This window comes from Mytilus galloprovincialis, chromosome 6 (genome assembly GCF_965363235.1).
Source record: "Mytilus galloprovincialis chromosome 6, xbMytGall1.hap1.1, whole genome shotgun sequence".
In the NCBI taxonomy this organism is placed as follows: Eukaryota; Metazoa; Mollusca; class Bivalvia; order Mytilida; family Mytilidae; genus Mytilus; species Mytilus galloprovincialis.
In genome coordinates this window covers 7299310-7326865 of record NC_134843.1, presented here as the reverse complement: position 1 = coordinate 7326865, position 27556 = coordinate 7299310, and the positions used below count along the sequence as shown (strand labels likewise).

The 27556-nt window shown below is 31.3% G+C and overlaps 2 protein-coding genes across 2 annotated transcripts in view; one reads left to right on the top strand and one right to left on the bottom strand.

Moving 5' to 3' along the window:
- LOC143078825 (ATP-dependent RNA helicase DDX1-like) overlaps nt 1-27556 on the top strand; it is a 231487-nt gene that overhangs the window by 108980 nt on the left and 94951 nt on the right. The gene's annotated exons all lie outside the window — the stretch shown is intronic.
- Nucleotides 1315-21554, bottom strand: LOC143077970 (uncharacterized). Its single transcript, XM_076253017.1, has 2 exons — nt 21125-21554; nt 1315-2971 (listed from the first exon to the last, which is right to left on the bottom strand). The coding sequence occupies exon 2, from the start codon at nt 2658-2660 to the stop codon at nt 1500-1502; it is 1161 nt and encodes a 386-aa protein (XP_076109132.1). The 5' UTR covers nt 2661-2971; nt 21125-21554; the 3' UTR covers nt 1315-1499.

The window sequence follows — 27556 nt, the reverse complement described above, 5'->3', positions numbered from 1 at the left end:
GTTGCTATAAAAAAAACAGGCCAGTTTTATGTGAATAATTCCTTACATTCAAACTCTCCAGAAAACATAATTTTTAGAAGTCCTACATTAGGAAAACTGCTAAAATTTTTTGCACTTATTTGAAGTGTTTACTCACTACTCCACGTAAATATAGAAGAAAAAATTGCCTGTTAATTTCCCAGAATTATGCTCTTAGCTCTGCTGTACAAATGTCAAGTGGAAGGAAACATTTATTATTTTCAGTAATAAAAGGTTGGATTTCATTTATATTAAAACATAAAACAAATTGAATTAAACTTGTTTTGGGTTTTTGATTGAATTCTATGAAATAAAAAATTACTATCAAAGCATGTAGGGTTTATATTTTCATTAGATCCTCGGTGCAAAATGCTCTGACACAAAAACGTTGTTATAGGAAATTTGTATTTTTTCTGTGTGCTTAGGAAACCATTTTTAATAATAAATCTATTATGAATGGATTGTTAAATCTTGTGTCGTCAATTTGTCATAGGAAAATTTGCTATTCGTCCTACGATGTTGGTGTTCGAGGTTAATACGTTATCTACATGCAATACAGAAATCACGATCACTATTAGTAAGATTGATGGTTAGCGTAATCGGAAGACATTTCCCAGTTTTATGTTTATATAGCCATTAATAAATTGTATAAATCAAACATTACTGATGAAAAGAACAAGAATATTTGTTAAATGTGACAGCTTTCTAGATACAGGACACACACAAAAAAAGTCCAAAGATTTATGGCGGTAATCTTTTGAAAAACGTAGATATTTTGTCTCTTATCTTGTAAGACTTATTGCAATTGTTAACGTCATATAGTAACTTTGTCGATGAATAATAAACTGGATTCCAATCCTTTATATTTGTTTTTATTTACAGTCCTTCTTTGTTCATTATTTTTTAGGTTCTTGGGCAACTTTGACCATTTAATACTGGGCTTTACTTCATTGAAATGTATACTAAATAAGGAATCATTTAAATTTGTAGAAAGTCCAGAATAATCTTTAGATATTAAATAGTGCCTTTTAAACTATGGATACCATGATGTTTAGTGGTTGCAGTTTGTTGATGTGGTACATTATAAGTGCTTCTTGTTTGGGGTGTTTTCAAATATCTCCTGAAGGAGGGCATATACCTGTCTGAAGGCTTTATTCATCAAAACTGGACAAATCACTGAATATATTTTGTACCCTTAAGGGATAAATGTCAAATAACAACATGCAGCTCAACCTACAACTGATTTTTTTATTAGAAAAATATTTAGATTTCTTAGCATTCAGAATAGAAAACAGATTTGAATATTTTGCCAAACAAAATAGAAAAGAGTAATTGCAGAAAATATTTTGGAATTTGTTGTTTCCAACAATCTTAAAAGTGGTATGTTTTTGTCATTCTCTGTCTATTTCATTTGTTATTCATGAAGTTTTGAGTCTCAACAGTTAAAGTTTTTAATATCTATATATATATGTAGATATAATTTATAGAGGTGTGGTTTCTGTGCACATATCAACAGTTTCAACTTGGGTAGCAGCACTGCTATTTGATCCAACATGGAGCTCATATATTCTTCTCCTTTGTTGTATACACCAGTATGAACGAAATTTCTCTATTAAATCACGATGGAAAGCTACCAACTCAAGACGAAATGTTCTTGAAAAGAAAAGGCAGACATAAAATACAGTAACTGTATTCACCCAAGCCATATAATGGCCAATTATACTAGCTTTCTTCAATTGTGTCATGAATTTGTAATCGTCTAACCAAGATGGCGGATATGTTCTGATGACAACGTTAATCACGGTAGGAGGAATAACAAACACAAAATACATCATTGATAATCCAAGGGTTGTGTATGTTAGTACCATAGGTAACTGTTCATGATGTCGTCCTTTTGTTGGACGTTTTAGGCACAGTCCCGTCAAGATTGACACATCAAATATAAATATAAGTGTTAATGGGATGTAAGAGTAGAAACTAGCTGATACCCAAGGCCATATAATAGCATGTAGATCTTCATTGTGAAAGAAGTAACATTTACCCATCATGAGTTCATGAAGCCACATGGCGTGTATGCTAATCACTACCAGACCAACCATTATAATCACAGCCACGAACTTGGCCATGAACAGTGTACACATGCTAGATACATGTTTGGCCTGCCAGATAATAATATAACGATCAATTGTCATGGCAACTACGAACCATATGCTTGAATATGTGATAGCACGGCTGATGAATTGCCACAAGCGACACAACCAGTCTGTTTGATCGTCTATAGTCTTAGCATGGGCCAAAAATGTTATCCATTCTGAACCTAAAAATAGATAGATTGCCAGCAGACTTGAAACAGCATAGGCAGTGATGTAAAAACTTATTGCGTAATGACAGAATGGGGGCCTCCTCATTATAAGTAGAGTCAATATATTACCGATAGATCCCAGAACAATAAGGATTGGAGGCACCCAGGTGGTTAAAACTATTTCTAATTCATGTGCTGAAGGCATGTCATCTGACACCAGTTCATACTCATTAGATATTCCAATTAACAATAGGCTTCCGTTGTTCGGTAGTTCAGTAATATTACGTAAGCTGGTGTTTGTAACATTGGTCATATCTCCGTCAATGATATTAAATGACATAATGACACATGTTATAAATTAGTCAATTCTTCTATTATTATCTTAAATGGTGATGAGTTATTTAATTCTGCTTTCAATAAAGATGATTTCTCTTGTACGAATACAATACCGTTAATGCATGACAGACTTTGAGGAGGCTTATATCGTTCTAATAGTCAGCTGTATGAAATTCACCAATCTCCAATGCTTAATTAGGCTGTGATGTAATAAGTCCTTAATCCCATGGAGATAATTCTGTCTGATTAAAGATTCCCGCAGATGTTTTAATACATGACAACTTCCATTCAAAATCTTAAGTTGCTTGCGAAAATCTGTAAAAAAGAAATGAAGGAAATCAACAAAATTGAAATTCAATGTTTACAAAGTGCATTTAAATTGAAAACATTCAATGGTAATATTTGATTGAGAAATGATTTAATTGACAAGACAGTGTTTAAATCAGGAAATGTCATTTATTGTGCTTTAAATTTGATTTTGGCCTTTCTTAGTTATCAATTAGTCCTATCATATTAATTTTTTAAACACGATTCCGAGAAAACTCAATTTTAACTGTTGCATACAATTCAGTCTTTTTCAGCTTTGTTCCATACTTTAAATTGGAAATAATTTTTAACAATAATGCATGTAATTATTACCCCTGTAAAAAAGATCACGAGCAAGTTAGGTCATATCTTACTTGGTTGTAGTGATTAGGGTTATTTTGAAAGGGCTTATAATTGCTTGGTAAACTCAACAGACTCGGATACTCAAATTGTTATATTACATTTGCCAGTGAAAGTTCCTCAGTTATTTCTCAATCTTGTTGACTGAAATTGTGTCATCATTGCTTATAGCGGCTGTATAGAAATTAATACTTGTAATGTCATTAAACAGATTAATGCATAAATAAATTGTTAGCGTCCATGACACAAACTATGAAATAACACTTTATTTTAGTTTCCACGACACTTAATAACCAATAAAGTTAAGCTTTATATACAACAATCAAATTATTGTTAAATGTAATGCTTTTGTTGTTCATTTGTTTCTGCATTAAATAATTTGCAACAGGCTTTCAGTTTGTGACTTTCAATAAGGCCAGGCCCCTGTTTTTAAATTTGTTACAGACTTTTCACATGAAAGATTTGTGTTGGTTGGTTGAAAAAACTGAATTCTTTTCTATTTCGTGACCAATTAAACTGATTTACACACACGTCAATACCAATCAACTTTTCTTATAACAGGGGTTTCTGTATTGGAATGAGTAAATCATTGGCCTTTTATTTTGTTTTGGGTAAATCCATAAGACAGAAATAGCGTGTGGCATTTTTAATAATATTCTTTATTGTAAGTTGTGGTGATTCAGTTTTTCAGAGAATTGTGGTAAGTTCTTAAAAAAAGACTCCCATTAAACTGTCCAGCAGTACATATAGAGAGTAGCATTGAACCTTAACTGTAACAACAGAAATACATTAAAACTGCAATCAAAATTTTTTAATATTTTTTATTTTGGAATGTCTCACTGAGTATTCCAAGTTATAGTCTGAACTCTCTATCTGAACAGCCTTGAAAGATTTTCAACATATAAATAATTTGACCTTGTGGGTGACATAAATGGCATTAGATTGAATACGGTGGTATGCTAAACTCAATGAAAATTGAAGTGATCAATCATTGTCCTCAAACTATTCTTAAACGAATTATTTCCGGCAAACTTTACTATGAGATTGTTCTTCAAAACATCTCGGAAGTCTTTATTTTAATCCATCTTTAAACCCATGAGAACAACAAAGTTAAGGCAGTTGGTTAACCCTATCTGTCTATGTCGGTGCTACAGTACCGATTAACCAAGTTTTTAAACAACAGAATGAACTAAACCCTTGGGTACAAAAAACTGTTTGAGTGAAATTTTTCTATTTTTCTAGACTTTTGAATATTCAGCAAAATTTCAAAAGATGTAAATAGTTTTTAACACAAATTTTCAAACTTCAAAAACACATAAAGGTTAAGGACGTAGTAAATAGACCACAATTTGTGCAGAAAAGTAGTTATAGAGGCTTAATCAATTACTGCATATGGTATGATACCTTATTAAGATATATGATTACATATAAAAGGAAAAAGATATCTATCAACTTTGAGGTACAGTGTTCTCCCCAGGCCGTTTTACACATCAAAGATCTAGATCATAGTTGCTAAAAACAGCTCAAAGTAGAAAAAAAAATGTGAGCACTGTAATCTCTCTTAAAGATTAACATTCATTTTTGTCCGTTTCTTCACAGTGTGTTGGTCATATTGACCATCATTTTATTACCATCCATGTTATCAAGTTATTTGTCCAATACCTCCAAGTCAGATTCATTAAGGTTCTCACTCTGAAGGTAGTAATTGTCTTTTTTTAGTCAGATTTACCATGGCTAATGAGGCAATTAATTTAGAATCGATACATCTTTTATATGTCAAAGATGAACATGAATGCTATATAAAGATGTTTTGTTTATGGTTTAGAGTTCTTGTGTACTTTGTTAGAAAGTGTAGATTTCATGTAGCACTGAACTAATTAGATGAGTAGTATTTTTTTCTCCTAGCTTCAGACTGTTGTCATGTTAGGAAGGTGAAGTGTAGATTTCATGTAGGACTGAACTTATAGGTCAGAGTAGTATTTCTCCTAGCTTCAGACTGTTGTCATGTTAGGAAGGTGAAGTGTAGATTTCATGTAGGACTGAACTTATCGGTCAGAGTAGTATCTCTCAGCTTCAGACTGTTGTCATGTAAGGAAGGTGAAGTGTAGATTTCATGTAGGACTGAACTTATAGGTCAGAGTAGTATTTCTCAGCTTCAGACTGTTGTCATGTAAGGAAGGTGAAGTGTAGATTTCATGTAGGACTGAACTTATCGGTCAGAGTAGTATTTCTCCTAGCTTCAGACTGTTGTCATGTAAGGAAGGTGAAGTGTAGATTTCATGTAGGACTGAACTTATAGGTCAGAGTAGTATCTCTCAGCTTCAGACTGTTGTCATGTTAGGAAGGTGAAGTGTAGATTTCATGTAGGACTGAACTTATCGGTCAGAGTAGTATTTCTCCTAGCTTCAGACTGTTGTCATGTAAGGAAGGTGAAGTGTAGATTTCATGTAGGACTGAACTTATAGGTCAGAGTAGTATCTCTCAGCTTCAGACTGTTGTCATGTTAGGAAGGTGAAGTGTAGATTTCATGTAGGACTGAACTTATCGGTCAGAGTAGTATTTCTCCTAGCTTCAGACTGTTGTCATGTAAGGAAGGTGAAGTGTAGATTTCATGTAGGACTGAACTTATAGGTCAGAGTAGTATTTCTCCTAGCTTCAGACTGTTGTCATGTAAGGAAGGTGAAGTGTAGATTTCATGTAGGACTGAACTTATAGGTCAGAGTAGTATTTCTCCTAGCTTCAGACTGTTGTCATGTAAGGAAGGTGAAGTGTAGATTTCATGTAGGACTGAACTTATCGGTCAGAGTAGTATCTCTCAGCTTCAGACTGTTTTTGTGTTAGGAAGTAGGAGTTCAAAGAATTTTACAACTTCTGATATCATAAATAGATGTTACTGCTTAATTCCTTAAATGCCACCCATGTTTAGTATAATTTGATTGCTTTTTTTTTTTTTGTAGATATCCTATGTTACATGATAATCCCATGTTGTAGTTGACATTTGTTAATCTTTGATTCGTTACGTCAAATGCTTTTATATGCAATAAATATTTTATTGCAGAGAATCGGAATTGCGTAACAAGCTGACAACGTATTAGAATATTGGAAGATTTACTTGTTTATAAGTTCCTAAGAGATTTTACTCCTCAACTCTATAATTGACATTATGTCTTCCAGATAAAGGGGAGATAATTGACAATATGTCTTCCTGATGAAGGGGAGATAATTCTTTGTAATGGTCTATGATTGATGTGTTGCCATTCATCCTTAACTCGATAATATGAGAGCATGTTTTTGCCAATCCTTGTCTGATTTAGAAGAAAGAGGATGATGATGTTTTATTTGTACACTTCAAGAATATCCCTGAACCAACAGAATTAAGGACTTCTTGTTTGAATGAAACAATAAGGGAGTGGAATCTGCAGGTGTGACTATTTAAGCCTTGTCAGAATTAGGACAAAATGCACCTAAAAGATATACCCATTTCCTACCAATGTAGGATCATGCAATGTCTTTAACACACATGTTTCCAGTACAAAAAGGGAAAATGAGAATTCAGGATATTTAAACCCACTATACTATGACTACTTTATCTATTCGCATTAAAATATATATATATATATATATGGAGAAAGCAATAAAATCTACTTTACCATTGAGCAGTCAAATATATTTTTTTGTTTTTAGATTTTGTCTCATTGCTCAGAAGCATTAGATATTTTGTTTTCAATCGCCTTGATACATTTGCAATTATTTTTATGCCCTCCATAGAGGAGGGGGCATTAAGATTTACCCTTGTGTGTCCATTCATCCTAAAATTGGTTTCCTTTTCTATTACCAGTTTGCCTCAATCAAATATTATGAAACTTATACAAAACACATATCAAATTTGAATTTTAATGGCATCATATTTGCTGTTTTAGAGTTATGCCCCTTTACAAATGGAAAAAAATGTTGCATTTTTAGTTTCTGTTCAGATTTACTTGAATTTGTTGTAATCAAGAATGTTGTTATCATTTGCATAATTATTCAGAACTTTAAAACCATAATTTTGTTTGTAGTTATTCAGCAAAATCTCAATGCTATTAGTTTCTGGATCACAGTATTGACTTAATTTCAAATAAAAAAAAAATCCTCGAATTTCAAGTAATTAGTCATCTTCAATGAAAAAGGCTTTAATTGTTAACTTAAAAAAAAAGTTTTAAATAGATTGTAATGAAACAGTAATTTAAAGTAAACCATATTGATGGATAATATAGCTGTCTCATGGGCAATCATACCTTATCTCCTCATCTTTATAATTTAATTGTTTTCATTGCCTAATACCATGGTTTAAATTTTTCACTAATACTCCCTCAATAGACAGTTTTTTTCTATCTTGATTAAATAAATCTTGTCTTGCAAATGATAGGCATTTATTTCCAAGTAATTAATCAGGTTATTTTGATTCACCGATATTTTAGAACTGATAATCAATTATAAGATGAAAACAAAATAAAACTCTATTAAAAATCTATTTTTCAAACTTTATTTATGTAACCATGACAGCAAATAATTTTTTATGTTGTGTGATACATTATTTTCAGTAGGTCATTACAGAAGAAATGTCAATAGGAAACATTTTCAAGGGTATGGGGAAAAGAACAATGGGTATCAATCTCTGTTAAATTCATTCACTGACTGTTATCAAGTTGAAAGATATAATATGTGTGGTATTCATTGATTGATTGATTGTTGGTTGCTTTACGCCGCATGAGCCCAAAAAGGCTATTCATAAATTTGACAGCAACCAACAACATAAATAAGCAAAAGACATCTAGAAGGCAACATTTTATCTTCAACAGTAAGACAGTTTACCATATGGCCTGGATTGTTTTTGCCCATTATTGAATGGTGACATCTCTATCAACTTCCTACCTGATTCACTCTCATACATGTTTCCTTTTATTCATATAATTTATGCAGTAGTCTCAAATGTAAAACTTCTATTTTGTAAATTTATTTTTTTTTTTATTGTAAGATGTTGAGACTAAAATAAAGGATTGAAATCTTGTATTTTTCATGAAAATACCTCAAAGATCACATATGACATGAACTGATAAAAACAAATGTCCTAATTTATATTGGCAAACATGGGTTAGCAAATTATGTACCAATAAAGAATTATACATGTACCTGTCTGATTAGTTAGCAAGTTTTTTGTTAACAACCATTATTTTCTTATTATTGTTAATATAACACATTCAGCGTATTAGCTAGAAACAATTTTACAACTAAGAGTTTTTATAACGTTTTTCTAATTGCAGCAATTGTCACAATGCATAAACTCGTAGAAAGATCAGCATATAAAGTGTCTGTGAAAAGCAGTTTAAGTGATTGTTTTTTTGCCTTTTTTCAAATCTAAACCTATTACTATGTCTGGATAATTGAATCAAAGTTCTAACTCTTGTTAGATGTTAGAAAATATGCATTTGAATTGTATGACTTGTTATTAGATGGATTTTAACATTACTGTAATGACATCATCAGAATGCAGCAGTGTTGAACATTTAGAAATTTAATTTTCATTTTGACCATGTAAGCAGGAAATGAAGCAAGGATGTTGTATAATTCGTTGTAACGATTATTGTTCGGTATTATTTTACTCATGATAATTTTTAAATGCTGGTACTTGCAAATAACCTAAAGTATAGTCAATGATAGCAAAATTTGAAAATCTTTTGAAGAGAAATTTTTGTTATGAAAATTTGTAAATGGACAACAAAATAATTTGTAATAATCCAATTGTGTACTTTGACAGGTTTCCATATAAATACTCTAAATTCACAAATTATTGCCATGGTTTTAAATTGCGAAAATGTGACAGGGTTTTTAAGGATGTTTGCTCCTCTACTTTTTGAAGTTTTGACAGATTTTCGGAATCCTCTGGTTTTATCAATGTATTAACAAATAAAAAAATTGCCAATTAATTAGTACATACTTTTCTTTTCTTATTTTTATTACATATTGTTTAAAAAGCTATATTTTAAAATCTTATAAAATCCTTGATAATTTTTCATAGTTTTTTAAACAAAAAAGGTGCCAATGTTAATTGTGAAAGAAAATTCTAGAGAGAATTATTTCCCGCCAACTTTTCAATGACTTATATCTCAAAAACAAGCACACAGACCCTCCATTTTTTTCTGCTTCTGTTTCTTTGTTTATATACTTTCAATTTATAACAACAGTCTTTTATAAAGCTTGTTATTTTTAATCAGTCAGTAGCGAACATCGTTAATGGCAATAATTTTAACTGATATTTTGGATTTTTTTCATACAACGTATAAATAAAGTAGATTTTTTGTCAGCATCACAAAAATGATAATCACAATTTGGTCTAAAATTACAAAATTTACAATAATAAATGCATGCAATATAAATTTCTGAATTTACAGTATATAGTTTGGACATATTATGTCTTAGAATAACTTAATATCTCTTACTTTGATAATAAGTTAAAAAAAAAAAAAAAATGCAAAATGTGAAGTTAATAAACAGTTGGCATACCTTCCCTTTTCTGAAAAAGGGGGAAAGATACTGAGGCCAGAAGGCAATGAAAAAACGAAGGTTAAAAATTTAATATCTCTCTTATGTTTCACAGTGAAGGGAGGTAACTGTTCAATATTTTAGTGTTTTTTCTTCTAATGAGTTAAAAACTTAACTTCTCATAGAGATATTATTAATATCACTAAGATCGTATTGCTCAAATTAATAATTGGAAATGTTTCCTTGCATTGAAAAATGACATTTTATTTGTGTTTTACAATTAAACTATTATTGACAAATGATAAGAAGGTGATTGAACTGAATCATAGAATTATGTTTTAATTTTGGACTTCATCAATATATTTTCTATTTAACACAAAACATGTAGTTTTTAATTTGTGATATAAGATGATAAACAGTCATTATTCATTCCAAGTTTTATAATCTTAATTGATATCTCAGTATCTGATATCGGTAATTATTCACTTCCATCATGAGCCAGTTGCAGTTCTTATCAAAAACAATTGATTTTAGATCAGGTTTGAGAAGCATGGTTTATACTAGATTACGTTTTGTCACAATGTTTTATAGGTAGATAAAATCTAGGGAAAAAATATTAGCCAACAAAAAATATAATTGAAATTTAGTTATGCCATTATGAACAAATTTTCAGATTCTGACCCTCTTGTACAAAGATTTTTTAAAATTTAGATGTGGACAAATAATAATGAGTCAATTGACATTTTATCTTTTCCCATTTTTATATCCCCCACGTAACGGGTTGTTGGGGACATCTGAATATTTTATTATGGCGCTATGAGGTTTTTTTTTTTTTGCAATTTTATGAAATGGAATAAGCTTATCATTCAGATCTTATGTTTGATTTCTGTTTGTCATTTATTTATATGTATGTTTTGTACATATTATCAAGCTCTTGGTATTCTCAGTTTAAATTGATCATTGTTGAAGGTTGTAGGGTAACCTTTAGTTGCTTTTCATCCATTTATTGGATCACTCAAGAGAACGGATTGTATAAGCTCTCTCATTGGCGATCATAGCTATAGTACATCATCTTATTTTTATATATTGAAGCATTTATATATTTAATTGATGCTGACTGCTTCTTCGAGTGTTGTACAGAACTTCCCATTAGCTCAATAATTAATTGTTTTAAGCATTTGTTTGATTTCACTAGTTTTTCAATTGTTACTAATCACAGTTGTGAAACTTTTAAAGATTTTTCAATATTTTGTTCTATAAGTCAAATTTGCTTTGACAGTATTTTATTAAATTTTACAATTCATATAATTCTGTCATAGAAATTTTACTTTCACTTTTTGTTGAACTTGTACAATCCATATAATTCAATCAATAAATTAGACCTTGACAAAAGTGAATTTCATAAAAGATATTTAATTCTGTAAAAGTTCATAAACAATTAAAATCCCTTGTGGAAAAGTTGTTTTTACACAATAAATCTTGCAATTAAATACCCACAAGTCAATCAATTTTATCTGAAATATTTTTATGTAGACAGCAGAATAGAAATAAGAAGATGTGACAGAAGTGATAATGAGACAACTCTCCATCCAAGTCACTGAATGTGTATAGATTAACATTATAGGTGAAAGTATGGCCTTTGACACAGAGCCTTAGCTCACACCGAGCTATAAAGAACCCCAAAATGACTGAAGTAAAACAATTCAAACAGAAAAACCAATGGTTTATAATCAATAGAAAAAAACAGATAAAGTTCATTTCCAGTTTAGGAAGAATTTGCATGTATGAAGTGCTAAGGTCAAATTTATGATTTCAAGATTTGAGTCATGAAAAGTTTATTGATTATTTAAAAATACATATTTGATTGGTGGGAGCAAGCATGTTGTATTTGCGAACATGTGTAAAAAAACGTTCTAGCGTTTAGGCAAACCCTGTGGAATCATTCATGAATTTATGTGTCATTTGGTTCAATTCCCATTAGCAACGAAAGCTTTTAATTTAGAAAATATTCTCATTTCCCATTTCATTTAATTAAAAAAGATTAGTTCCTGATGATACCACATTTTATTGAGAATATATGTTTTTCTTCCGTCTTTATTGGTAGTTATTAGATACCATTTGATACTGCACTTTTCCCTAGACATTCAGATTCTCATGATAGGGATGCATTTTATTGAAACTTGTCATCTTTTCCCACACTAAATTGTGAAACAAAAAAACTAATGTGATTTCTGTAGCCTTTATTTCACATTTCTGGTAGGTTTTAAAGATAAATTCATTGCAGTAAACTAACATTAAATAGATGGACTTGCACTTTTAAATAACAATAGACATTATTTTCTTAGAGCTAGGATTTATTTTACTGCTCTCACAAACTATTATCTGACAGAATTAGATTTTGTTAGGTTCCAGAGTGTTAATTTTAGAAAATGTGTCACGTTAACTATTTAGAAATTTTTAGCTATGTTCAAGTGCAGTGAAATACACATATAAAGTTTGAGTTACATTTACACAATTTGAACTTGTGTTAACTAATTTTTTTTCAACTTTTCCTTAATGTCTTTTGCCATGAATATATTTATAACATTACTGAAAATGTTTTTCTTATTTTGGATGATTATACACATATCAGATTCATTTTGCACAATTAGACACTGACATTTCATTACAAAAACAAAACAAACTCTGAGAAATGCTATAAAAATTTAAGAATTACACTACAATCAATGTACATGTTAAATTTGAGCATCAGATGCTGGTTTTCAGATTACCTTCATCAGAAATTCTAAACCTCAAAGCTAAGGATGTTTGATATATCTGAATATGTAGGGAGCTTTAAAAAACAGGTTATCAATGTTGGTACATTACTTTAAAAAACATTATATGTTAACCTGAAACAGGCAGCTTGGTACTTACTATTATGAAAAAAATAACAGAACTTATCCTTGCTTAATTGATATTTTATGCAAAATTAGTTTACCAGCAGGACATATTGAGACTTTATTATTGAGTCGATTATGCGTCAATTTAATTCTTAACATGGTTGTGTAAGGTGTTCATATTATATGATTTTAGCCGCCTGAGACTCCCGTGATTATGTAGATTGATTCAATCAAAATCAAGTATTTTCAATTTAGTGTTTCATGAATTTTTAATAAATCATCAATTTTTTTTGTTATGCTATGCAATTTCATTTCCAGCCATGTCTTAAGTTTTTTGCTATTTTGAATGCCATATTGAAAAGGTTTCTCCTGTTCTCAGTATGATAAATCATAGATTTTTGTTTCACGTTTTGACAACTAGACGCATGTTATGTCATTCATTTCCAGGATTTGTTTGATATTTCTGGACTTTAAGAAGGTTAGAGGTCAATCTATTAAATCGGCAGACCTAATTCAAGTTTGGAGGTTAGTTGTACTTGTCTAAAATCAATGCTGCATTTTCCTGAAGTTCATTGAACTGTGGAATTGAAGGCATGGATATTGATGTAATGTTAAGATTATAACACTGTCAGGTTCTGATGGTGCTGATGGTTGTTTTGTCATGATGTAGTTTTTGTTTCACTGTGCACACAACTTCCTTGTAAATTGATATTATTATTTCATATTATGTGGGCAGATTAATATAATAACAAATGTTGTTTTAATGCTGTACAGGTGTTATCGATACTGTAACAATTAGTATGGTTTTCTCTTATGTAATATTTTATATACATTGTATACCAATTAAATTATTAAATTTGGTTTTAGAAAAGTACTCTATATATTTTTAATATAAAATATTATTAATTTGTCAGAATATTTGCAATTTCGTGTGACTTACGTATTCTGTACGGAATTCTCCGCAATGGGTGTCCATTTAGAAAACTTCCATATTACCGGCTTCCTCTTTGCCAATTTCAGAGATGTGACTTTTCCGAAAATGTCAATGAGTATTATACAAAGAAGAAACTTTTTTTCTCAAGTTTCTTGGACCAGAAAAGGGGTGCACACAATACATCAATGCACGCTATACATACCAAAAGACGGTATCATATAGGGATTTCATCTTTAAATTTTCTTAATCTGAATATTTGATTGGTTTTTTGCTGCCAAAGAACTCATTATAAAAGTGTCTTTATGCTGCAATTAGATATCAAAATGGGACCAAAAACCTTTTTTTTTTTTTTACATAAATTGTTATTTATGAAAAATAAAGGAAATTAATCTGTTTATATGTATTATGTTTAAAAGAAGATTTCAACATGAATAATAGATGTGGGGTATACAGGGTTATTGACAGTTACCCAACAACAATTGATAGACATAGCATGCAAGAACACTTGTATCGGTTTAAAAGACCGAATGAATTCAAAAGTATCATATATCAACACCTTAAGAAGCACAATCATCCTATTAAATATTTAACAGTTCAACCTTTAGAAGTAGTAAATAAGCAGCCTGGTGAATCTCATTCAAAGTTTGTACGATTACGGAAAATAATTGAATAAATTGGATTCAAAAATTACTGACAGTCTACCCTCTTGGTCTTATCTCTGCATTGAAGACCCATTGGTGGCCTTTGGTTGTTGTCTGCTCTATGGGTTGTTGTCTCTTTGAAACATTCCCTGTTTCCAATTTACAATTTTATTTGATGATCCAAAGTACAATCTACCGTATTTAGCAACAGACTTGTCCTATATTTTTGTCTTTCAAAAACGGAGGCATACTGCTATCCAATATTTTTTTCATCACACATGGAGAATTGAGTTGAATAATGATTAAAAAAATTGATATTAAGATAAGGAGGTGTGGTAGTTGATTACCAATGATATAACTATTATCTACCTGAGTCTCAAATGATCCTAATACAGCAACTGTAGATTGTGTCTATACAGCAACTGTAGGTTGCAAATTTTTTAGTTTGTTTTATTTTGCTCTTGGTATCCAAAGCTTTACCGAATCATGACCCTTGGAACTATGCAGCTCATGTGCCATCTAGACACATGTTTTTAAATTTAATAATACCAGTATTAACAAAAGATTATCAGTGATATCATTAAGTGTTTATACTTGTCTGTGTTTGTCTCCTTCGTAACTCTGTAATGACCTTTACTAGACTGACTTTTAGTCTTTTAAAGAAGTTGACAGTAGAATGTTGGCCCTTGCTTCAAATCATACCATTTCATTAAAGGGGATTTTAGAAACTATTCTTAATCAAACTCAGTTCACAAAAATGATAAAATTTATAAATGCAATGCAGTAAAAATAAAGATTTGTAAGACATGAATCTGAAGTCATGCCATTCGGGCCTTTACAAAAATCATGGAGGTTTGACATATTATATAACTGCAAAAGTACAGATTTGTGGAATAAAATATTCATTGTCTGCGCAATCTGCAAGCATTTAATGCAATAAATTGTGCAAAGCAAGTCATATTTCTAAGATTTTTTGTAATGAACTGAATTTGGATAGACAGGATTTCTTGCTGTAAACAGATTTCTTTGCATATATAATTTGCCACTGAATAAAAAAAACTTCAACAGTAGTGCTATTTTCAAAATATTTTTTTCTTCTTTGTTCCTTTGATAGAAGTCAAAGATTGTCTGCTTCCATAACTTTCTTTTAAAGTCATTGTTATACATGTATCATCTTAAAATGTTCCTTTTAAGGTGTCGGATGATAATGGAAAAAAAAAGTTTTTTGCATATTTCACATAGAAACCTCTCTATTTACTGTAATATTTAAGAATCTGTTTATGTTATTGATTTTGATACAAGAAAAATATGGATTGTGACTTTTATCAGAGTTAATATTAACTTCAAAGTAAAATTGTTTAATTGAAAAGGTATGTCAAATTTACCTTAGCTGATTAAATGAGGGTTTAACACAGACTTGTTTGATCTTTGTGATGTTTACCTTAAAATGAAATTGAAATATTATTTTGTAGATGGTATTGATAGTTTTTAATGTAGTAAAACAATTGCTGGTTTTACCATTTATTTACCTGAATTAGCTAATTTTAAGTTGTCTCTCTTGAGAATAGCTGGTAACAGTATATGTTCCTGAGAATAGATAGCTTGTAATGTCTGCTCTTAGGTCGGGTTGGTGTCTCTTTGACACATTCCCCATTTCCATTCTCCGTTTTATATTGTATAAAAAGTTTAAATTATTTGATAAATCCATGATTATGCATTTTAGCAATTTACGCCAAGAAGGAAACATACGAAAAGGGGAGATTATGTGTATGACCATTGAGACAGCAATCCAACTACTGACACAAACTAAAAGACATCTAGAGTTCAAATAGTATATCAAGAATATATAGATGTCAAAACAAGTCATCAAACTCAAAGATTAAGAAAAGTTTTTCTTGTGCTATAGTACATTGTACTCTGAGCTTCTACTTTGGATGCATAGAAACCATTTCAATAGAAAAAGAGCTTTTACAAAATTTGCAAAGTGAGGACAATAATTAAACCAAGGTACACACTTGGGGGGTAAAGTGCCATAAATGAAATTATGGTTTAAGATGCTATCTTTTAATAATATATTCCAAAACTATTGAAATGAAAAATAGCAACTATAATAAACAAAGATATATATATATATCAGGAAATCTGTTACACTGTTTGAATATTGATTGTTTATATACATGTATATTGAAGTTTACAAATATATTATACCTTTGAAAGTGTGAAATGTACTATTAAAGTATAAAACATGTACTTTCTAAAGGTAAAAGTGTAAGATATGTACTGTTGAAAGCGTAAAAGTGTAAGACATGTACTATTAAGTTTATAAATAAGTACTATTAAGTTTGTAAACATGTTCTATTGTAAAAGAAGAAAACATGTACTGTTAAATGTGTGATGAAGACATGTACTATTGAAAGTGAAGGGTATTATTTCAGTACCTTCAAAGTTACTTAATGTTAAGCTTCTCGAGGAATTATACTTGGAAGGTCATAAAATGGTATGAGTGACATTTATAATAAATATTAAAAACAAGAAAACCAAGAACTGTCAATAACCCAACAACTAAAAAAAAATTTAGTCAAATCTAACAAATGAAGTAGAGTGATTAGTTTGTTGTATGATATGAACAAATATATGTATTACCTCACAGCTGAATTCTTAGTTTATAAATATCATTTGCAACACAAGTAACCTAATGTTACCAGTGGAGGTAAACTAGATTGATTGATTGACTTAACAATCAGCAGCAAAGATAACTTGCATATTCTTTACAATAAAATGGTATAAATGAAGTATAAAGCTAGCTAGAGTACAAGATAAAAGTCCACAGACCTTAACAATCATTCAGGCTCTCAATATGTATTCTTTGCTTTAACTCTGAAATTTTGGGTGCTTGGCAGGGAGCAGAAAAAAACCTGTTTTTTTACAGTAGAAACAACGAATGCTCCTGTAAATTTTAGAAATCAAATGTATTACAGTGACTTGACTGTAAGTGTTGCTATCTAGCAATTGCAACTCATTCAAAATTTTGACCACATTGCAATTTGTATTATTAAACCCAAATTGTTCAACTGGTCAGAATTTTGAACAAACTGTTCAGCCAATATGTGAAAGTGCAAGGTGATAAAATAAAACATACTTACAATCCTATAAGACTTTAACTCCACTTTAATGATGTTGTGACAAAATTAGTCTATCAGTTTGTATAGGTATATTATAGTCATTTCCATGCTGAAGGAACTGTTATTATTTTGAATTGCTATAAAAAATGTCCAAACTAAGCTTTCATATAGTCTTTCTTTCTAAAAGTATTCTATATTTATAAGAATCAGATATCATTTTAAATTAAACATCATATATTCAGTAAAATATGTGTGAAATAACAATATGCTATTGATAAGTTTCCATGGGGAGATAACCTAAAATATTATTCTTCTGAATAAAGGGTTTTTGAAAGAAAAAAATATTATCTCCCCATGGACACTTCCTACAAACATATTGCAATTTTACACATATTTTACTGAATATGAAATGTTTTAATTCACATAATGTCTGATTCTTATGAATATAGAATACTTTCTTATAAGAAGTCTTATAGGAATGTAAGTATGTTCTATTTTATCACCTTGCACTTTCCCTACTTGACTGTGGTTTTCTACAGCAGTTAGTTCAAATTTCTGACCAGTTGAACAATTTGATTTTATAAAACAAATTGCAATTTGGTCAGAATTTTGAATAAGTTGCAATTGGTGAATAGCAACACTTACAGTCAAGTCACTGTAATGTTTAACAGATTTTAGTTTGAATACAGTATGCTAGTATGATGCAGTACCACATCTTCTTATTTTTTTATATGGTACATTGTCTGCAGTTAATTAAAAGAACAATATGTTTTGATGGATGTTCTTACTAGAATTATCACTTAACTTTGACATAGTGTATAAAATCAATCGTTGATTAATAACCATCTTACTGTAGGATGACAATAAGCGTTTGTCCCCTAGACCTAAAACGAATTACAAACTACTCAATTAAAATCTTGGTGTGTAATTGATGAGTTGGAGAATCTTAACTATCCATCTGTTTATGTCTAACAAGATCCATTAATTATCATACTTTCCGTTTAGTTTTTTTGTTGTCGTTGTCATGATCAGTTAGCTATGACATATTTCATGCTTACATGATTGGTTTAAATGTTTATAAGAGAATGGCTAAGCAATATATACTTGATAGAAGCTTTTAACTTTTATGAGAATAGGTTAATTGTATCTAACAAACTTGTTGTGTAGGTTTAATTATTAAAAATAATGGAAGGAGAAAATAATATCAGTAATTGCTTGAAGACTTGTTGGTTACATAAAAACTAAAGTGAGGTTGAAAAGTACCTGGTTTTATTTTGTCACCTTCTTGCTTAAGTAGATTACAGGAAAAAACATTTCATCTATTATTAACCAATTTCAAAAATTGTACATTCCATTTATATTGTAGCAAAAGGGATTAATGATTGATTGTTACTTGCTTGAGATCCACTAAATCCAAAAAATGTAAACTTAAACTTGAAACTGTCAACATGATTTACTAAAATGTTTAATTGAATTGTAATAATAACATTATTGGTCTTGAAATTTGATAAAATAAACAAATTTTGAGAGAGGAAAATTAATCATTGGAAATACATTTTTATTTAAACAAAGAAAATTATGTTTTACAAACTAAACAATACAACTTTGAAATAAAATATGAAAAGAAAAGCCTGATAATGTGCTTTCAGAAGATAAAAATAAAGAGTGAGATCACTTTTTCTTTCACATTCCTTCATAAAAGTATGGTTATCTGTCAGTTGTCTCCCCTTATATGACAAAGTTGAAAAAAATAAATAATACAAAAATGGTCTGTATTTGAAAAAAAAACACACCAAATAATGATATCTTACTTTTTTTAAAAGAAAAACATAATAAAACAAAACTTTGTCAAAAAGTTAAAAAGTTATTCATTTTGATTTAGGGCACATTAGTGGAAAACTTAAAACAGGGAGCAAGAGTTTAGAATAAGTGGTATTATGCATTCATTCACTCAGAAACTCTTCTAATCTTTCCACTAGTGAATTCAATCACTTTGATTAATATTTTAACAAGTAACAGTCTTTGACAATCTACATATATGAATACAATGAGATGTGGGGTTGACGTCAACGAGACAACCTCCAAAGGACATAAATATGTATACTATATATTGACTGCTTCATCATTTGGTTGACATGATAAGTAGTAATTATATGTTACAGTCTTCTTTTTCCCCATTTCAGTTTTGGTATTGATGTTGTGTGTTTTTTCTATTTTGGTATCAAGAAATCTTGAGAACAAATTTAGAAATTCAAAATTATTGATAGTTAAAGAGGAAAATTGCTTTTACTAATTATTTTATTTCATATTAAAGAAATATGTTAGCTATTTAAAGAACAACATTCTTTTCAGCTATTCTAGCTATCATTTTCTTTAATTCAGTTGTATGAAAATCTTTAAATTATTTCATCAAAGCAGTTTTCTAGTTTTCTAAATGAAATGAACTGTTAAATTGCACATTTCTGTTGGAGAAAAAATTGTTTCAACCAATTACAATTACAATTTAATTTGTTTAAAACATCGTAAATGCAATCTGTTGTTACAAATTTTCTTTGCTAATGTTGTAACTTGTAGAAAAGTGCTGTTTTTGGCATTAATTGTAAAAGATCGAAACATGATACTAATGCAAACATTCTAACTATTGTAAATTCGTAAATTATTGCAATGTTTGTAAAGTCGTAAATTATTGCAATGTTTAGCTGTGACAGGGTTATAATCGCAATAATTTAAACTCGCGTTTTTCTCAATATCGCTAAAATTAAAATTGTATTTTAGTGTAAAATGACAAATTTGCAATAATTTTGAATTAACAGTATTGTATGGTGTGTTTCCTAGTCCTTGTCATTATGGTTATTCTATTTCTAGTGAAGGCAATTTCAAAGTCCATATCAAATCAGAAAATATCAATCTTAGTATTCAGCTAATTTAGTTTTAAACTTTAAAATCCAATGGTTTACCAGTCAAAGATCAAGCCTTCAACCATTTAAAGCCAAGTCTTTTAATTTTTTTTAAATATTTATGGTTTATTAGGCACAGATAATGAGCCTTAAACTTTTTAATCTGTTGCTTCAACAGGCAAGGATAGAACTTTAAAACGTTTTAATCCAATGGTTTAGCAATCAAGGATAGAACTTTAAACTTTATAAGCCCATGTTTTAACAAGCAAGGATAGAACTTTAAACTTTTTAATCCATTGGTTCAACAGTCAAGGATTAAACTTTAAAATGTATAAACTAACAGTTTAACAGACAGAGATGGAGTCTGAAAAGTTTTTAAATAATAGGTTTAACAGGAAAGGAATCAGAGCCTTAAATCTTTATTAATAGCCAATGTTTTCAAATTATCCTGGTTTAAAACAAAATTAAAATGTGTATTTATATGTTTCTGATATAGCTATAGCTAATACATAAAATATTAAATTTTTAAAAGATATTAAGTATTTGTTTCCCAACATATATAAATCTTTTATTCAGGACAAAAGTTGTCTTTCATTTTCTTAATAGTATTTTTTTATAAACAAAAACATCTAAAAAAAACTACAAGGTATTGCTTGTGTATTAAATGTTTTATACAAGATTGATATATTTAAGCAATTTTAGAATTATCAAGTTCATGCTAAAAAAAGTAAAAAGATTTATTTAAAAAACGGGAATAATAATTATGAATTTATATTAAGTTAAAAAGACTATTAAGCTCCTTACCTTAATTAGACACTATATAGATTTAAGTAGTTGTATATCCAATGAAGAAATATCTATAGCTCATACGGCTCGTAAATACGGAAATCAGCCACAGATAGCTGTCACTTATCTGTTTAAAACTATATCAATTTAATTTCCCTGTTAGAACAAAAGCTTGCTGTGCTGATTCTTTTTCCAATAATGATGGAATATAAATATTTTTATTTCTCTCATAGCAGTTATAACTATTTTCCCCCGAACAAAAAATTTCTGAAAAAAGTCACTACATCATGTGATTTTAAACCACCCAATGAATTTACATGAACGTTTTCAAGAAAAAGTAGGAAAAAAATTGCGACAGTTCTAAGTGGACAAAACGCTAGAGATCAATCAATTCACATAAAAAGCCAAATTTTTATGAGTTTGTTGGTGTGAAGAATTATGGATTTAGCTTTTGTTACTACTATTGTTAAGTCATTATCTGAATAACAAAAACTTCCAGTAGTTACGATAAAACAATCACCAACACCCAACATAACTTCTCCTGGAAACAGACACACAAACAACAACCAACAACACCCAACATAACTTCTCCTGGATACAGACCCACAAACAACAACCAACAACACCCAACATAACTTCTCCTGGAAACAGACACACAAACAACACCCAACATAACTTCTCCTGGAAACAGACACACAAACAACAATCACCAACACCCAACATAACTTCTGGAAACATACAAACACACAACAATCACCAACACCCAACATAACTTCTCCAGGAAACAAACAACAAGCAACAACACCCAACATAACTTCTCCTGGATACAGACACACAAACAACAACACCCAACATAACTTCTCCTGGAAACAGACACACAAACAACAAGCAACAACACCCAACATAACTTCTCCTGGATACAGACACACAAACAACAACCAACAACACCCAACATAACTTCTCCTGGAAACAGACCAATGGTTTAGCAATCAAGGATAGAACTTTAAACTTTATAATCCATTGGTTCAACAGTCAAGGATTAAACTTTAAAATGTATAAACTAACAGTTTAACAGACAGAGATGGAGTCTGAAAAGTTTTTAAATAATAGGTTTAACAGGAAAGGAATCAGAGCCTTAAATCTTTATTAATAGCCAATGTTTTCAAATTATCCTGGTTTAAAACAAAATTAAAATGTGTATTTATATGTTTCTGATATAGCTATAGCTAATACATAAAATATTAAATTTTTAAAAAATATTAAGTATTTGTTTCCCAACATATATAAATCTTTTATTCAGGACAAAAGTTGTCTTTCATTTTCTTAATAGTATTTTTTTATAAACAAAAACATCTAAAAAAAACTACAAGGTATTGCTTGTGTATTAAATGTTTTATACAAGATTGATATATTTAAGCAATTTTAGAATTATCAAGTTCATGCTAAAAAAAGTAAAAAGATTTATTTAAAAAACGGGAATAATAATTATGAATTTATATTAAGTTAAAAAGACTATTAAGCTCCTTACCTTAATTAGACACTATATAGATTTAAGTAGTTGTATATCCAATGAAGAAATATCTATAGCTCATACGGCTCGTAAATACGGAAATCAGCCACAGATAGCTGTCACTTATCTGTTTAAAACTATATCAATTTAATTTCCCTGTTAGAACAAAAGCTTGCTGTGCTGATTCTTTTTCCAATAATGATGGAATATAAATATTTTTATTTCTCTCATAGCAGTTATAACTATTTTCCCCCGAACAAAAAATTTCTGAAAAAAGTCACTACATCATGTGATTTTAAACCACCCAATGAATTTACATGAACGTTTTCAAGAAAAAGTAGGAAAAAAATTGCGACAGTTCTAAGTGGACAAAACGCTAGAGATCAATCAATTCACATAAAAAGCCAAATTTTTATGAGTTTGTTGGTGTGAAGAATTATGGATTTAGCTTTTGTTACTACTATTGCTAAGTCATTATCTGAATAACAAAAACTTCCAGTAGTTACGATAAAACATTGCAGTTTATAGATCTAAAGCAGTATCAAAGTTTCTAGTCTTGTTATTCTAAGCAATTTTCCCGTTGATTAGAGAAGTCCTGCATTATGATAAAAGTAATTGTGAAATGTTGGTAAAAAGCATGCCTATAAATTGCATGTAATTTTGTATGTATCAGGTAATAGGATCTAACAATTTAATTCTGTGATAAAGTTTGTTGGGTTAATAGTGATAATAAAGTTCAGATTAACAGGAATGATATTCAGGTATCCATGGCAAATGTAGTGATTTGTTAATGTGTTTAATAATTATTTATGCCATTTGATAATATGATAATATTTCTTAATAGCTATCTAATGAATTTTAAATTATTTTCAACCCTTGAGTGTCATAAAAAACACATTACAGTAGGACAGAAAATCAGTACACTGATCTAACCTAATTGCTCAAGGCCATTAAAAGGTCATTCTTTATTTTACCTTGACCTTTAACCTTTGGCAAGGCAACAAGACTTGTAGTTAGATTTTATATATTATATCACCACAAATATTTGACAACAAACAACAACCAACAACACCACACATAACTCCTCCTGGAAACAGACAAACAAGAAACAACCAACACCCAACATTACTCCTCCTGGAAACAGACACACAAACAACAACCAACAACACCCAACATAACTCCTCCAGGAAACACACAACAATCACCAACACCCAACATAACTTCTCCTGGATACAGACACACAAACAACAAGCAACAACACCCAACATAACTTCTCCTGGAAACATACAAACACACAACAATCACCAACACCCAACATAACTTCTCCAGGAAACAGACACACAAACAACAATCACCAACACCCAACATAACTTCTCCTGGAAACAGACAAACAAGAAACAACCAACACCCAACATAACTTCTCCAGGAAACAATCAACAATCACCAACACCCAACATAACTTCTCCTGGAAACAAACAACAATCACCAACACCCAACATAACTTCTCCTGGAAACAGACAGACAAACAACAACCAACAACACCCAACATAACTTCTCCAGGAAACAAACAACAATCACCAACACCCAACATAACTTCTCCAGGAAACAAACAACAATCATCAACACCCAACATAACTTCTCCAGGAAACAAACAACAATCACCAACACCCAACATAACTTCTCCTGGAAACAGACACACAAACAACAAGCAACAACACCCAATATAACTTCTCCTGGAAACATACAAACACACAACAATCACCAACACCCAACATAACTTCTCCAGGAAACAGACAGACAAACAACAATCACCAACACCCAACATAACTTCTCCTGGAAACAGACAAACAAGAAACAACCAACACCCAACATAACTTCTCCAGGAAACAATCAACAATCACCAACACCCAACATAACTTCTCCAGGAAACAAACAACAATCACCAACACCCAACATAACTTCTCCTGGAAACAGACACACAAACAACAAGCAACAACACCCAACATAACTTCTCCTGGAAACATACAAACACACAACAATCACCAACACCCAACATAACTTCTCCTGGAAACAGACACACAAACAACACCCAACATAACTTCTCCTGGAAACAGACACACAAACAACAATCACCAACACCCAATATAACTTCTCCTGGAAACATACAAACACACAACAATCACCAACACCCAACATAACTCCTCCAGGAAACAAACAACAACCAACAACACCCAACATAACTTCTCCTGGAAACAGACACACAAACAACAACCAACAACACTCAACATAACTCCTGGAAACAGGCACACAAACAACAATCACCAACACCCAATATAACTTCTCCTGGAAACATACAAACACGTATCAATCACCAACACCCAACATAACTTCTCCAGGAAACAAACAACAATCACCAACACCCAACATAACTTCTCCTGGAAACAGACACACAAACAACAACCAACAACACCCAACATAACTTCTCCTGGAAACAGACACACAAACAACAACCAACAACACCCAACATAACTTCTGGAAACAGACACACAAACAACACCCAACATAACTTCTCCTGGAAACAGACACACAAACAACAATCACCAACACCCAACATAACTTCTGGAAACATACAAACACACAACAATCACCAACACCCAACATAACTTCTCCAGGAAACAAACAACAAGCAACAACACCCAACATAACTTCTCCTGGATACAGACACACAAACAACAACACCCAACATAACTTCTCCTGGAAACAGACCCACAAACAACAAGCAACAACACCCAACATAACTTCTGGAAACATACAAACACACAACAATCACCAACACCCAACATAACTTCTGGAAACATACAAACACACAACAATCACCAACACCCAACATAACTTCTCCAGGAAACAAACAACAAGCAACAACACCCAACATAACTTCTCCTGGATACAGACACACAAACAACAACACCCAACATAACTTCTCCTGGAAACAGACCCACAAACAACAAGCAACAACACCCAACATAACTTCTGTAAACATACAAACACACAACAATCACCAACACCCAACATAACTTCTCCAGGAAACAAACAACAAGCAACAACACCCAACATAACTTCTCCTGGATACAGACACACAAACAACAACACCCAACATAACTTCTCCTGGAAACAGACACACAAACAACAATCACCAACACCCAACATAACTTCTCCAGGAAACAAACAACAATCACCAACACCCAACATAGCTTCTCCTGGAAACAGACAAACACACAAAAAGCAACAACACCAAATATAACTTCTCCTGGAAACATACAAACACACAACAATCACCAACACCCAACATAACTTCTCCAGGAAACAAACAACAATCACCAACACCCAACATAACTTCTCCAGGAAACAGACAAACAAACAACAAGCAACAACACCCAACATAACTTCTCCTGGATACAGACACACAAACAACACACCCAACATAACTTCTCCAGGAAACAGACACACAAACAACAAGCAACAACACCCAACATAACTTCTGGAAACATACAAACACACAACAATCACCAACACCCAACATAACTTCTCCAGGAAACAAACAACAAGCAACAACACCCAACATAACTTCTCCTGGATACAGACACACAAACAACACCCAACATAACTTCTCCTGGAAACAGACACACAAACAACAATCACCAACACCCAACATAACTTCTCCTGGATACAGACACACAAACAACAACACCCAACATAACTTCTCCAGAAAACAAACAACAATCACCAACACCCAACATAACTTCTCCAGGAAACAAACAACAATCACCAACACCCAACATAACTTCTCCAGGAAACACACAACAATCACCAACACCCAACATAACTTCTCCAGGAAACAAACAACAATCACCAACACCCAACATAACTTCTCCAGGAAACACACAACAATCACCAACACCCAACATAACTTCTCCAGGAAACAAACAACAATCACCAACACCCAACATAACTTCTCCTGGAAACAAACAACAATCACCAACACCCAACATAACTTCTCCAGAAAACAAACAACAATCACCAACACCCAACATAACTTCTCCAGGAAACAAACAACAATCACCAACACCCAACATAGCTTCTCCTGGAAACAGACAAACACACAAAAAGCAACAACACCAAATATAACTTCTCCTGGAAACATACAAACACACAACAATCACCAACACCCAACATAACTTCTCCAGGAAACAAACAACAATCACCAACACCCAACATAACTTCTCCTGGAAACAGACAAACAAACAACAAGCAACAACACCAAATATAACTTCTCCTGGAAACATACAAACACACAACAATCACCAACACCCAACATAACTTCTCCAGGAAACAAACAACAATCACCAACACCCAACATAGCTTCTCCTGGAAACAGACAAACACACAAAAAGCAACAACACCAAATATAACTTCTCCTGGAAACATACAAACACACAACAATCACCAACACCCAACATAACTTCTCCAGGAAACAAACAACAATCACCAACACCCAACATAACTTCTCCTGGAAACAGACACACAAACAACAATCACCAACACCCAACATAACTTCTCCAGGAAACAAACAACAATCACCAACACCCAACATAACTTCTCCAGGAAACACACAACAATCACCAACACCCAACATAACTTCTCCAGGAAACAAACAACAATCACCAACACCCAACATAACTTCTCCTGGAAACAAACAACAATCACCAACACCCAACATAACTTCTCCAGAAAACAAACAACAATCACCAACACCCAACATAACTTCTCCAGGAAACAAACAACAATCACCAACACCCAACATAGCTTCTCCTGGAAACAGACAAACACACAAAAAGCAACAACACCAAATATAACTTCTCCTGGAAACATACAAACACACA